Source organism: Diabrotica undecimpunctata, unplaced genomic scaffold, assembly GCF_040954645.1.
Source record: "Diabrotica undecimpunctata isolate CICGRU unplaced genomic scaffold, icDiaUnde3 ctg00001306.1, whole genome shotgun sequence".
NCBI classification, from domain to species: Eukaryota; Metazoa; Arthropoda; class Insecta; order Coleoptera; family Chrysomelidae; genus Diabrotica; species Diabrotica undecimpunctata.
Window position 1 is genome coordinate 24543 of NW_027312138.1, and position 14931 is coordinate 39473.

At 33.3% G+C, this 14931-nt stretch overlaps 1 protein-coding gene across 1 annotated transcript; it reads left to right on the top strand.

The window, feature by feature from the left end:
- Window positions 1-1197: 1197 nt before the first annotated feature.
- On the top strand, window positions 1198-14497 carry LOC140431531 (uncharacterized; the record flags this gene model as incomplete). The annotated part of the gene is made up of 3 exons (XM_072519435.1): window positions 1198-1502; window positions 12050-12185; window positions 14251-14497. Coding segments are annotated over exons 1-3 (667 nt in total), but the record flags the coding sequence as incomplete, so codon positions are not given.
- Between the last annotated feature and the right edge of the window lie 434 nt (window positions 14498-14931).

Below are 14931 nucleotides of genomic sequence, written 5' to 3' on the forward strand. Positions count from 1 at the left end.
TAAAAAGTTCAATCGAACTATACCCGAACCATTCACGTAGATTACGAAGCCACGATATTTTTCTTCTTCCCACACTTCTTTTGCCCTTAATTTTGCCCTGCATGATATTTCTTAAAAGTTCGTACTTTTCACCTCTCACAATGTGCCCCAAGTATTCCATCTTTCTAGTTTTTATCTCATTTAGAATTTCGCATCTTTTGTCTAAAGTTTGGAGTACTTGCGTGTTAGTGACGCGGTCCATCCATGATATTCTGAGAATGCGCCTATAGCACCACATCTCGAAAGCTTCGATGTTTTTTGTGGTCAACCGTTTTAGTGTCCAAGCCTCTACTCCATACAACAGGGTAGAAAAGACATAACACCGCAGCATTCGTATTCGTAACTTTATATTGATATCACGATTGCAAAAGAGTTTGCGCATTCTATTAAAGACTGATCTAGCGATTTCTATTCTACATCTAATCTCTTTTGTTTGATCAGTATCGTCTGTGATCCAAGCACCTAGATATTTATAACAGGACACACGCTCAATCGTTGTATTGTCTATTACAAGATTAGCTCTGATGTTCTTTGATTTCGTGATTACCATAAATTTAGTTTTTTTCAAATTAATTTTCAAGCCGTAACTGTTACAGTATATATTGAGACTTTGAACGAGATGTTGTAGTTCTACTAGCGTTCCCGTTAGGAGAACCGTATCGTCAGCATACCTTATATTGTTGATCGTCTCACCATTTATTATCAGACCAAGATCTTCTTCCTCGAGTGCTTGTTCACAGATAGCTTCACTATACAGATTAAATAAAAGTGGCGACAAGATGCATCCCTGCCGGACTCCTCGACGGATTTGAATTTCTTCTGTTAGCCTACCCTCAACCTTCACATTTGCTGTTTGATTCCAATATAGGTTGCATATAATTCGAATATCTCGGCTGTCTATATTTTTTCTTTATTAGAATTTGTCTTAGTGGTTCATGTTGTACTTTGTCAAAGGCCTTTTCGAAATCAATAAAGCAGGTGTAAATTTCTTGGTTCATGTCTACCGGTTTTAGATCCGGCGAAAACCGATTTGTTGACAAGACACTTATAGCTTTTAATCTTATTACATATTTTGCTTTAAAAGAAACTCTCATCTTCTACTATAAAATTATTCAAGCATCTAAGTAATAATTACATAATTAACTATTTTAGATAAGCCGAAAATTTAGATCCCAATCGATGGATAGAATTCCACGAAAATTGAAGCCAAAAAAGAACCATTGTTATTCATCTCGTTCGACAAACACAGATACTGATCCTTTCATGATATGTCCTACACGCAAATGTGACCATAACCGCCAGTTAAATCATTACAGACAAAAGAAAAAGCCGATCATGAATGGTATTTCTACAGTTTCTTGTTCTACCAATACGATCAATGAAGAGGATGGAAACATTGCAGAAAGTACTCGAAGATTATTTGAAAAGCAATCAGGAATGGGAGATTCAAAGAGCTCTAGTTCGTAAGTTTTTAATTCAATTAAAGACCAACTCAAAAATAATTGTCCTTGTTGCAAGTTTAGAATTTATTAATTTTAAAATGAGTGCCTATTCGCTCCGTGCGTGACCATGGTAGGGGTACTTTGAAACGATGCCAGTGTGCGTAGCGGCGAAATATGACAAAATTGGACCTACCTTTTTACGCATAAATTTTATCAAAAATGTGTGCAAATACATATTGCGTATTTAATTGTGCTAATAATAGCAAAATAGTAAGTGTAGTTTTTATAGGTTCCCAAAGATTACATATAAATTAGAGAAAAGAAAAAGATGGATCCGTGCTATTAATATGAAAAAGTAAATATCACATAACTTCATTTTTATGCAATTGAAATAGGAAAAATTTAAATAATTTACCTTAAATGATATTTTATAAAAAGCACAAGGTGTTCGTGTGTATTAAGATATAAAAAAAGTGCTTATTACAAGCTTAAATTTTTATTTTAAGATCTTTTCGGAATTAAATCATTCCATCATCAGTTAAATAAAAAGTTGTTAAAACATTGTATGGCCACTTAAAAAACTTTCGAAGGACATCCGTATTAAAATATAATCCTCATGGTATTTATCAAGGTAAATGCAATAGACTTAACTTATTGATTATTAAAAACTGAAAATGGGGGCATCTTAAATGACCCCCTGTAGCTGGTGAGGGGGTCATTTAAGATGCTAACATATCAGTTAGCCCAAGACTCCAGAACAGATCAGAGGTAATGTAAGTCGAAAAAACCTCACCAGCTATAGTGGGTCATTTAAGATGCCCCCATTTTCAGTTTTTAATAATCAATAAGTTAAGTCTATTGCATTTACCTTGATAAATACCATGAGGATTATATTTTAATACGGATGTCCTTCGAAAGTTTTTTAAGTGGCCATACAATGTTTTTAACAACTTTTTATTTAACTGATGATGGAATGATTTAATTCCGAAAAGATCTTCTTAAAATAAAAATTTAAGCTTGTAATAAGCACTTTTTTTATACCTTAATACACACGAACACCACGTGCTTTGTATTCAACAGGTATACTAGCCACTCCTGGATATCTCCACTTCATGGTTTGTTCCAGTTTCACTTTTAATTGTGATATTTTATAAGGCTACAAGTTAACTGCAGAGTGCCTGATGACTTTAGCTTTTATATCATAACTTTTACAATTACTGTTTTTAAATATATGCTCTTTCACGTGAAAAACTTGACTTGCCAGTACTAGATTTTTCCTTTCTTTTCCGTTTGTGGTTGAAGAGATATATTATAATGAATTTTGAGAAACCCAGTTTTTAATACTACATTTATTTTGTACATAAACTGAAAAAATATAATAAAAAGTTAATTATTAATAATTGTCAATTTCGCATGTATTTAACAATGTCAAACATATGTCATATGCTTAACCTGAAAATTAGTAGGTCCAAAACTGTCAGATGAAGGCGGTAGGTGTCGCGTCAGTCACGCACGGAGCGAATATAGCTTATACACCAACTATTTTTTGAAAGAGAGAAGTATTTGTAGCTCATCATAGTCAAGTCGACATTGATAGTCGGGTAGTACGAATCGTATTTAATTTGGATTTATAACTCCGAATTTCTTTTTACTTTCGAGTGAAAGAAAATGACACAAAAAGGGCTAACAAACATTTTTGTTCAAAATTATCTCAGCTACTTTTTTTTTTTTGAAAAATTTTTTTCTACGGCGTTATTTTAAAAAGTGAAAAAATGATTATTTGACTATAAAACGTTTCTTATACATTCTAGAAAAAAATGGTTAAAATAAAAGTTGTAGATCATAAAAATTTCTTTATTTTGAGAGTTTCCAAAATAAAATACATAACAATTGAGCGAGATAATTGCAAAAAACCCTTATTGGTTAATTAGCATATCTAGTACTCAAAATTGGGGTAGTTAATGATTTATTAAAGTGTTCAAATTTTTTAATAGATCGACCAAATAGTTTATAAGTTATTCAGTTTGTTTATCCCCAAGAGCGATTATTTAAATAACTGTACTTGCTAAAACAATCACTCTAGAGGTATTTTGTAAATCGCAATCGATTCTTAAAGCTTTATTTATAAGGTTTATTAAAAAACTCAAAAATTTTTATTAAAGTTGATATTAAAACAAAGTTTTTAGCTTTTAAACATTTATAATAACTTTGATATCCACAAGGAAAAAGAAATTCCTGTAGTCGCCTGTATACCATCAATCACAAAAGTTTTATTTAAAAATCCTTTATAAAAGGTTTTCTTGTTCTTCTTCTTCTTTCTCTTTATAAGCAATTCTGCTTGTTCATTGGCGGATTAATACCTCTATGAAAGGTTGTCACTCCATCTTTTGCGCGGTCGTCCGATAATTCTTCTGCCGATTGGTGATTTATCTCTTGCTATTGTGACGACACGGGTCTTCTTCATTCTGCATATTTGGTTATTCCATTCTTTTTTCTTCTATTTTGCGTCCATTCATTTCATCTTCTCTTCTCTTCTCTTCGTCTTCACTTCTCTTTCGATCTCTTAGCGTATTTCCTATAATTCTTCTTAGTACTCTCATATCTGCCGTTTCTAGTAGCCTTTGCGTTGTGGCCGTGTCGGGTCTTGTTTCTGAGGCATTTGTTATTATAGGTCTTACACTGGCTTTTATAAATTCTTGACTTCATCTCAGTGTTAATGTGTCTGTTTCGCCATATAGTGTTATTAACACTTTCGCTGCTGACTTCTATGATAGATGAGTTGCCGGGTGCGACATTTTTTTTCTAAAAATTTTAATATTTTGGGCTTTATAATTGCTTTAGTACTAAACTGAAGCCCATATATAGAGAGTTTAGTTGTTTTTTATCAATGTCACGCATGCGTGTCGGGCGCACCTAGGTATACATTTTTTTGCCATGTGCTGACTGACACGCAACTAAGTAAAAACAATTAAAAACAAAAAGTAATAAAAACTTAACACTAGATGAACAATAAAAAAAACTTCAAATTCATAACATACATAACTACGTAATTTGTTTATATGTATAACACAAAACGTTGCACTATTGATGGTAATCGTTAAAACATTCGACGCATAATCCGGGCTCTTCTGTACAATGTTGGCAGTTGTAAAGCGTCATTTTACGGATTTTCTTGAAAGAGCACACTCTACATCGCTTTCTTACTGTTTTCCTTGGCCAAAATTTTGGTAATAATGTGGACTGTTTTAATTGTAGGACTCAGCTTGTTATTCATCCCAACGTTTAATAGTTTTTCCAAAACTGACAGTCGGTAGTCATAAGGCTGATCAGACATAAAACAAATTGTTTATGTAGCAAGTACGAATTCATTAGCATCAAGTGTATGTAATGTATGCCCAACTTCTTGTACCACCTTAATGATTTTCTTCCACAGGGGTAGTAAGAGTTTAGTTGGTATTGCCGATCGACACCCCCCATATGCTTATTATAATTAAAAATTGCAGTAGGTTTTTCTCTGGGTCTATTCCTTCTATCAACAAATTCCGTCATTTCATTTCCAAATTCATTAGAGATATAAAGAACGTCACGTTTGTCCTTCCATTTAGCAACTAAAATATTATCAGAAGAACAAGCAATTCGATCACCTTTTTTTTTCAATAACGTCTTTGGGATTATGCTTCCTTCTCACATTTAGTGTTCCAGTGTAGTAAGTACTTCGATTTGTTAATATTTTAGCTAGTTCAAAGGAATTATAAAAATTGTCCATGTATACACTATGTCCTTGGTCCAAAAATATTCCTGAAGTAGCTGTAAAACTACTTTTGTTATGTGGCCTTTTCCACCGGCATCATCCAGGGCTCCAGTGCAAACTAAAGATTTTAGAACTAAACCACTTGGCTCTTTAAGAATATAGAGTTTTATCCCATATTTATGACGCTTGTTCTTGATATATTGTCGGAATACCAAGCGTCCACGCCATAGTACCATTGAGTCATCAAGTGAAAGGTTTTTTCCAGGATAATAAACAGCAGACATTTTATTATTGAAGAACGTTAGGTCGTACTTTGTACAATCGATCTTGAACTTCTCCACTGGCTGGATTTCTAGCATAAGGAGCAATCCCTACTCATATGCTCCGAAAAACATTTTAAATTAAATAATTGATGAGATTTCCAGTAATCATTGAGTCTATTTAATTTGATGGTTCCAGTGTGAATCAATAGTGCAACAAATTTTAACACTTCTTCTCGTGAAACTGGCTTCCACTTTGTAATTCTTGATTTTTCTCGTATATGTTTAGAAAGGAATATCTCTTCTGCATACAAGTTGGTTTGGCTAACGATTAAATGCAAAATGTCGTTATCAAATATCATTTTAAAATAATCGATTGGGTCATTGCCACCTGGTTTGAACCAAAAGTTGATTTGTTTTCGAAAAAATAAAATCTTTTATATTTATAGGAATATTTGTCCAGTCAGGAAATGAGTGTTCTAACACAGTTTCGTTTTCGTTGGGAACGTCATCTCGGATTTGAATCGGCAAAAAAATTAATAATATTGTTATCACATAAAATATAAAAACTTGCTCTCTCTATCATCGTCTGAATACTCCTCGGATTCAGAAGAAACGCCCTCGAAATCAGAATCAGTGTTACTGTCAATAGAATGATTACTGAATGAGTCCTCCTCGTCAGTAGATTCATATAACAAAGCTAAAATCTCACTTTCACTTAGTTTATTAGGATTTTTCACCAGTACTTTACGTTTTTTACATTTTGAAGGTCCCGGTATAGAGTCCGCCATTTTAATAAGACAAAACGGTCTATACGCGAATGTAACAAAATAAATAAGTCGACAACCAACCTTCCACTGCAACAATACAATCACACTGCTCTAATTTGTATCTCCTACTCTAGCATGTCCTAATGTCGAATGCTGTGAATGCCCTCTCATTGGGAAATTCTGAAAACGGCAAACATATTTTAAATACTTTGTGCCTTGTAACACGCTAACAAGATGTGAACTATCTGCTGCATACGCTGTATTTAAAATGCTCTGTTAAATTTAACTGGTCAGATGTCACGCAAGTATGTCGTCAGCACCTGGCAAAATAACTTAAAGTCACGCATGCGTGACATCAGCAGTGAAAGTGTTAAGGCAGGTTTCAATAGCTAGACAGTGTAATTCCTAGGTATTTTATTTCTATTACTTGTTCAATACTGATGGCATCAATTTCTATTTTACATCTGGTTGGTTCTTTGCTGACTACTATTGTTTTAGTTTTCTGAGATGAGATTGTCATATTAAATTCTTTTGCTCTTATGTTAAATCTGTGGATCAGTCTTTGCAGACTATCTTTATCTTTGGCTATCAATATTCTGTTGTCTGCGTAACAGAGTATTTTTATTTCTTTGTTTCCCATTCTGTATCCTCTTTCTTTGTTAACGCTTTTAATAGTTAAATTCATGATCAATTTGAAAAACATGGGGCTTGTTTTGGATAAAACTAAGAGGTCGCTGGTTAAATGATATTAGAAATAATATTGGGGAGAAAATGCAATATTTTGACTGTAAATACAATAGCGAAAAATAGCAACTACAACTGTGAATAAATTGCGAGAATTAACGGGCTTTAGCTCATACTATTATCTGTACAAAGAATATATTATCAGTATTATCACCTTTTGGTATATTGATGTATTCGTTGCCAGTGGATTAGCGTTGGAACCACGTCACGATGACGCGCTATCTCAGAGTCCGAGGCTCAAAGAGGACTTAACCGATACACTCGATGTTTTAAGTACACTATCTCGTGATGAAGTGTTGTCTTGAGACTTGAGATGGTCAGAAACCCTCTTGCCGTTAGGTGGTTCATGGACAAGTGCATCCCATAAATCAACCCTATTGTAGGGCGCTTCTGAATAGCGACAATCTAATTCAATGGTAACAGTAATATGATACTTTACCCGTTTTGAGTATATTGGCGACACAAAATACAAAAGAGAAAGTCAAATTCTCTGGACTTAAAACAGAGTAAATAAGCTAGCCAGTTTAACATTGCGGTTTTACTGCATAACAGGAATCAATATATTTTAAAGCAAAGTCGTTAGAATATCCCATTAAATTAGATCACATTATAGTACAGTAAAAGAATAATATTAAATGAAAAAATGTGAAAATAAATACTACATACTTTCCCAAACAGTTCTCAATCAATCCTCTTGTCTTAGTCCGCTGCCCATTTCTATAGGTCCTGTAAGTTGTCCATCTATTCTGACTATCATTTTGTTGTTTTGGTACATGTTTTCGATAGTTTTTATATTTACGGGAACTTCTCTATTAGACAGAAGATGAATTACATCTTAGAGTCTTACTCAGTCAAACGCTTTCTTTGGGTCAATCAGACACATAAATACTGGTCTATTATACTGTAGTGATTTCTCAGTAATTTGCTTTATAACGAATATTGCATCTGTACACGATCTTCCACTACGAAAACTCTGTTGTTCATCTGCTAAACTTAGCGTAGTTTTAGCGTAGTACCTCTGTAGTTTTCTGGCTGTTTTTATATCCTTTTTTGAATGGTAGAATTAGTTCGCTCGTTCTCTATTCTTCCGATATTTTATTGTGTTTTATAATTTTATTAATTAATGTTGTTAATTGTTCTGTCATTGCTGCTCCCCAATATTTCAGTCATTCGTTTGGTATCCCGTCTTTGCCTGCTGCTTTCCTGTTCTTCAGGTTTTCAAGTATTTTCCGAACTTTCTGTACATTTATAATAAGTTCTTCATTTGTGGTAATTTCTGGTGTTTCCGGTTCTAACGTCGTTTGTTCTTCCTCTGCATAGAGCTATTTTAGGTAGTCAATCCACGTATCCTTTTCTATGTGTTTTGGTTTTATTAGTTCCTTTACCTCCGTTCTTTGACCTCTTATGAAGCGCCATATTTCCTTTTGCAGACCGTAGAAATCATGTTCCATTTCTTTCGAAAAGCTTTCCCAGTGATCATTTTTTATTTTTCTTACTGTGTTTCGTTTCTAATTTGTCTTGTAATTATGGTATGCCTCTTGTGTTTTACTTGACACGTATTTCACGAGCGCTTTTTTCTTTTCTTTAATTTTTCCTTCACTTCTGTACAAAACCATGTAGAGTAAGATCCCAGAGCGATCAGACATAACTTATTTTCACACAGATGAAACCTTAGAGTCTCAGTAGCGTCTCGCGTGCTTTGAATACCTGCGTATTTATGAAACTTGCTAAGTGACACCTGGGCAGGTACCAGGTGAGAAAGGTAACTAAAAATAAGAGCTATTTAACTTAAATTTACATAACTGATTTTTATACATATTTTGTAGAATATTATTTTGAAAATACTGTAATAAGTGTCAGACACTTGTCATGGACCAGAACTTTTGTCAGACGCTTTAAAGCTCCACTAAAATTAATAGAACTTTACCTACTTTTACATGTCTGATTTTTAAATATGTTATTGATGGAACTATAATAAAGTTATATTTAATCAGTCAGACAAATTAGAATGACCAAATATCCCTCAAACACAAAAAATAGTTAACCAGAAGTATGAGCGCGAGAGTGCTGTGCTTGCATTTCAGAGTGAGTGAGACATTGCGATAATTATGTAACGATATATGCATAATTTAAAAAATGATGATTCGAATGTATGGTTAAACGCAGGCACCGGAAATAACCAGAGATACATTAATTTGACAAAGGTTTACGAGTACTTGGGACCATCTTTATGTAGAAGTTTGCCAGGGTTTCACGCTCTAACTGGATGTGACTTTAATCCCGCCTTTTTTTAAAAAGGGTAAACAAAGACCATTCAATATATTAATGAAGAAACATGAATATCAGCGAGCTTTCATGCAGTTTGGAGAATCAGAGTTGTTTACCGATGAAGCCACCCAAAAAGATATTTTCAAAATAATCCAAAAATTTATCTGCAAAATTTATAGTTTTCCTGATACGTGCAACATTAATGCTGCCCGGCTTCAATTGTTTTTAAATAATTACAGCGTATCTAATATTAACGAAGGGTAGAACACAATGGGTAGAGATTAGAAGAAAACCAATATCACTTTCATTGGTTTGATGGTGACCAATTACCAGCAAACGGTAGTGAATTCCTTCAAACTTCAGGTATTATACTTTGATTTCAGGTTTAGAATTTATTATGTTTGTGATTTTCTGCTTTTTAATTCTTTGAACTATTTTTTGCAGAACAACCAGCCAGCAACAACATAACTGATAATGATGAAGATGATGACTCGGATGAGCAGCATCATGATTGGTTGAATGATGAAAATTGTAATAATTGCGACAATGAATATGATGATTAAAATATAGAAAAATGTTTGTTTCAATCAATCCCAGTTGAAGATTTTTTACCAAAAATTATTATTTTTTTTAATTATCCTAACTAGTATCTTTTTTACAATAAAGTAAATATAATTTCTTATGAAACCAAAGTGCTCCGAATTAATTAATTATCCCAAATATCAATACATTAATTTACTTTAATATTTATCTTAATGCTAGAGTTCATCATATTAAAATAGAGATGCAAAAATATTTAATCGGATCGAAAACAGTAAGTATTCTTAATGAATTTGAATTGTTTACTCTGAGGCTCATGCGCACAGCACTCTCGCGCTCATACCTCTAGTTAACTAATTTTTGTGTTTGAGGGATGTTTGGTCATTCTAATTTGTCTGACTGATTAAATATAACTTTATTATAGTACCATTAATAACATATTTAAAAATCAGACATGTAAAAGTAAGTAAAGTTCATTTAATTTTAGTGCAGCTTTAAAGCGTCTGACAAAAGTTCTGGTCCATGACAAGTGTCTGACACTTATTACAGTATTTTCAAAATAATATTCTACAAAATATGTATAAAAATCAGTTATGTAAATTTAAGATAAATAGCTCTTATTTTTAGTTACCTTTCTCACCTGGTACCTGCCCAGGTGTCACTCAGCAAGTTTCATAAATGCGCAGGTATTCAAAGCACGCGAGACGCTATTGAGACTCTAAGGTTTCATCTGTGTGAAAATAAGTTATGTCTGATCGCTCTGGGATCTTGGACTAATGGAGTTCTTCGCCTTGGGAACGATTTATTTTTATTTATATTTCTTTCACCAAGAACTTCCTTGGCCGAGGCTACGATATTAGACTTAATTTTTGCCCAGCTTTCTTCGACTCCATCACTTTCTGTGATATATGTGTTTCTGCTTTTTTCGGTTATTCTGTTTTGGAATAGGTATCTTGTGGAGTCATCCTGTAAGCTTTCGACGTTTATCTTTGTGGTGTATTCTGGTGTTTTGTTACCACATATATGTGTTTTCATTCGGATTTTGCACAATACCAATCTATGATCGCTTCCTATTTCTGCTGATGTTAGTGCTCTTACATCCAAGATTTGAGAGAGCTGTGACTCTCTATTCGACAGAATATCGTATATCATAGATCTATGTCCTCTACTGTTTTCAAAAGTGTATTTGTATTGTTCTTTGTGAGGGAAAAATTATTAATGCTTATTTCTTTTATGCTGCAGAGGTCCGTCAGAAGGTCTCTGTTTTCATTTCTGATATTTTCATTATATCGCTGTTTTATTCCTGGAACAATATCATTGGCAACACGGGCGTTAAAATTGCTTATATATTCATCATTTGGGGTCTCGTTTATAACAGTCTGAAGGTGTTCGAAGTTTTCCCCTTGTGGTGGTATCTCTGTTGTTCTCTGTTGCATAGATTGCTCTCATATTCAGAGGTTTGATATCCAGTTTAACTTTTACACTTATTATTCTTTTAGAGGTATATTTACATTCTTGGTGTAAAAATTTTCTGTGTACTAACAAAGCGACTCCTTCTTTGGCTCTGGTTTCTTTCGTAACACCACTGTAAATCATCAGATAGTCATCTAGCATTCTTCGTCTCTTGTAGTACACATATGTCTATATTTTTTTCTACAAGCTCTTTTGTAAATATTTCTCGTTTTCCTTAAATTCGTTGTTCTCGCAGCATGCGTTAGTCGTCTTAATGAAATCATTCCTGTTCCGAGGCATAATCCTGTTTCTATAAGCTGTATGGTTTTAAAGTTTATCAGTAGAATGCTAACCTGGCTGTAGACCCCCTCCTCCTTTATCCGGGCTTGAGACCGGCAAGAGTTCTATCGAGCTACTCGGTCAATTTAACAAAACTGCAGACGGAGTTTCTATAAACGGTAGTAAAATAACCCTCTCGGGCTACATCACAGAACGTTTTCGGACTAAAAACTCAATAATCAGTGTAATATTACCAGATATATATGAGTTAAGCCACCAAATACCTTAGTAAAAACCCTTAAAAAGTTACAAAGTTTGATTTGGTTGTTATATTTTTTAAACAACATATATTTTTAACATCAATGTAACACAAAACAAAGTTTGTAACTTTTTAAGGGTTTTTACCCAGATATTTATTGATTATATCCAAACAATTTTCTGAGCAATTCTGAGCAGAAAACCGCCATTTTGGAATAATATCTCAATACATTTTTCAATTTCTAGAATCGGCGAACACGAATATCTACAATTTCTCCTAAGAGTTACCGAAGATATAATAATAAACAATTACATTTTAAATGAAGATATTGATAGAGTATTCAATCAACATATCGAGATGAATAAACATGTGTTAGATGAGGTAATAATAACTTAGTTAATTTATTCTAACTTACATTTCCATTATAAAAAGTGATTATATTATTTCCGTAATCTTTTTCTTTAAATACATTGAAAATTTTACCATAAGCATGAATGTTAGGGACTAGGGTCGTATACTCACAATACGTGTTAAATTGTTGTAGATATTTATTATTCATTTATTATATTCATAAATATCTACAACTTTATACAGATTGTGGTCCCTAACATTCATGAATTTGTGCTCACACCAGCAACCTTTTCATCATTTAACCCATAAGCATTTGGGTTAAAATTTTCTCTAGTAAAAATACAATTTTCTGTAGGAAACATACCTTTTGTAACAGAAGTAAAGTAGGGATAGTCGAAATAGAGCGGGATAACAGGTGGGTATCCCGTAGGGAGAGATCCCATAAATGGTACAACAACATATATGGTACAGCTACGTCCAGAAGATGAATAATGCAAGACTTTCGAAAAGGACTATTGAATGGAATGTATACCACCAAATTGCAGAACAAGAGAAACTGCCTATGGCATCTTGGAGAGAGAGAGAGAGAGAGGGCATCTTGAAACCGATAAACGCAAGAGATATTAAGGAGGTCCAATGGAATGCTAGAGTCGCATGGAAATTAAGCATCTGACAAAATAGCAAGATTGAAATAATATTAAGCAATAAGCATAAAACTTCCACTGTTTTATTCATTGTATATCGTTGATCTAAGACTTCATACTCTTAAGCCACTCTGGTGATGTTAAGAGGAGACTATAATTCTTAATGTGACTATAGTTGGATAAAAATCGGTTTATTTTCCACAGTATGTAAATTTTAATGTATGTTGTTCGACGACCTACGGAAAGACTACGACAGCGTTCCACTGAAGAAGATGTGACAATCAATGGAAAGCACGAATATTAATATAGAATTAATAAAAGCCCTCAAAGTGCTATACCAATAAAAAAATAAAAGCAGGGACACAAATAACAACAGGATTTATAACATCAAAAGGATTAAAGCAAGGATGTTGTCTGTCCCCCACATAATTTAAAATATACCTCGAAAGTGCTTTAAAAAGATGGAAACAAAAATGCAGGACAATGGGAATACCGCTCACCATCACTACGGTATATACGCTCAACTTTGCAGACGATCAAGTAATAATGGCTCAAGATTATGACGATTTAAACTATATGGCACGAAAATTAATTGAAGAGTATGATATATGGGGTCTAGAAGTAAATAAAAAGAAAACCGAATACCTGTGCATTGGAGTAGAACAAAAAGATCTGATATTAGACGATAACACCACGATAAAGCACTGCTGTGTCTACAAATATCTAGGTATCACTATTTCATAAGATGGAACATTATACAAAGCCATAAGAGAGAGAGAAATACGTCAGAGAGAAAAGCCATCACAATGTTAAACAGCATTTTATGAGACCAATCCAGCAGCAAAGAAAATAAAAAGAGGATATATGAGACTATAGTAAAAGTATCACTTTATACAGCTGTGAGGTATGGCCACTGAAAGAAAGAATACTGGCAACGCTGAAAGCGACGGAAATGGATTTTTGGAGAAGAGCCTCAGGAACATCTAGAAGAGAAAGGATTATTAACGAACGCATTAGAGAAATAATGGGAATCAAACGAATAATCACAGATGACCTAACAACAAAATAACTTATCTGGTTCGGACACATACAAAGAATGGATGAATAACGAATACCAAAAGAAATATTAAAATGGCAACCAGAAGGAAGGAGAAAACGAGGTAGACCGAGAAAAAGTTGGAGCGAAGGAATAAATAAAGAACTGAGAGAGAGGGCCATAGAAGAAGACCTATGGAACAACCGGACTAAGTGGCGATTGGAAGTCGGAAAACGGCGGAGAACGTTTATAAACCGACAAGTAGTAGTAGTGTAAATTTTAATGATATAAAAGTATAAATTAGATATTTTTAGGAAAAATTATCTACATAATTAAACTATTTGTTGTTCTAATAAGAACTTTTCTTTCCTTCTTAAGAACGTTTTTTAAAAGAACTACTCAAATAAATTTTTAGAGAAAAATGAGAGAGCACCTAATTAATTTGGCTTTAGACCTAAACCTATCTGGTGATCAAGCTACTTCTCCTAAAGATACGTCATTCCAAATATCGCCTTCCGAAATAAACATACAATACCTTAATACATCGTGCCAATGTGAAACACCAATTAGTCCTGTAGAAAGTTTATTTGGAGCTGTGATTGAACAAGAGAAAGAGTCCATTGAAAATATCGAAGAAGAAGTTTATTACAAACATAGTTTAGGTAAGTATTGAAGCAGTAAATAAATGTACAGTGGAACCCTGGAAATTGGAAATTTCGTATAATTCGAAAATGATTAAAAACCGGCAAAAGAAGTGTCTTGAAAGGTTGAAAAACTAAACATTATGAATCAGAATTAGATGTTATATTTTTTTTGGACGAGCTTTAGGAATAAGATGATGAGTTGAGATCGCTTAGTTTTTAACTTTATTATAAATTGCCAAAGCAGATTTAAAAACAATGCTGAATATTTTCTGATGATGAATGAAGGAAATGTACTTGGTTTTATTTTCAATTTTTTTCATATATATATTTAGTACAGTGCATTGCTTTATTTTTTTATAGGGTGAGTCCCTTAATTTTTTTACTGTTTTCTGAATAACCTTTTTTTATGTACAACATAAAACTTGTATATAGTTTACTCTGAGATAGCGCGT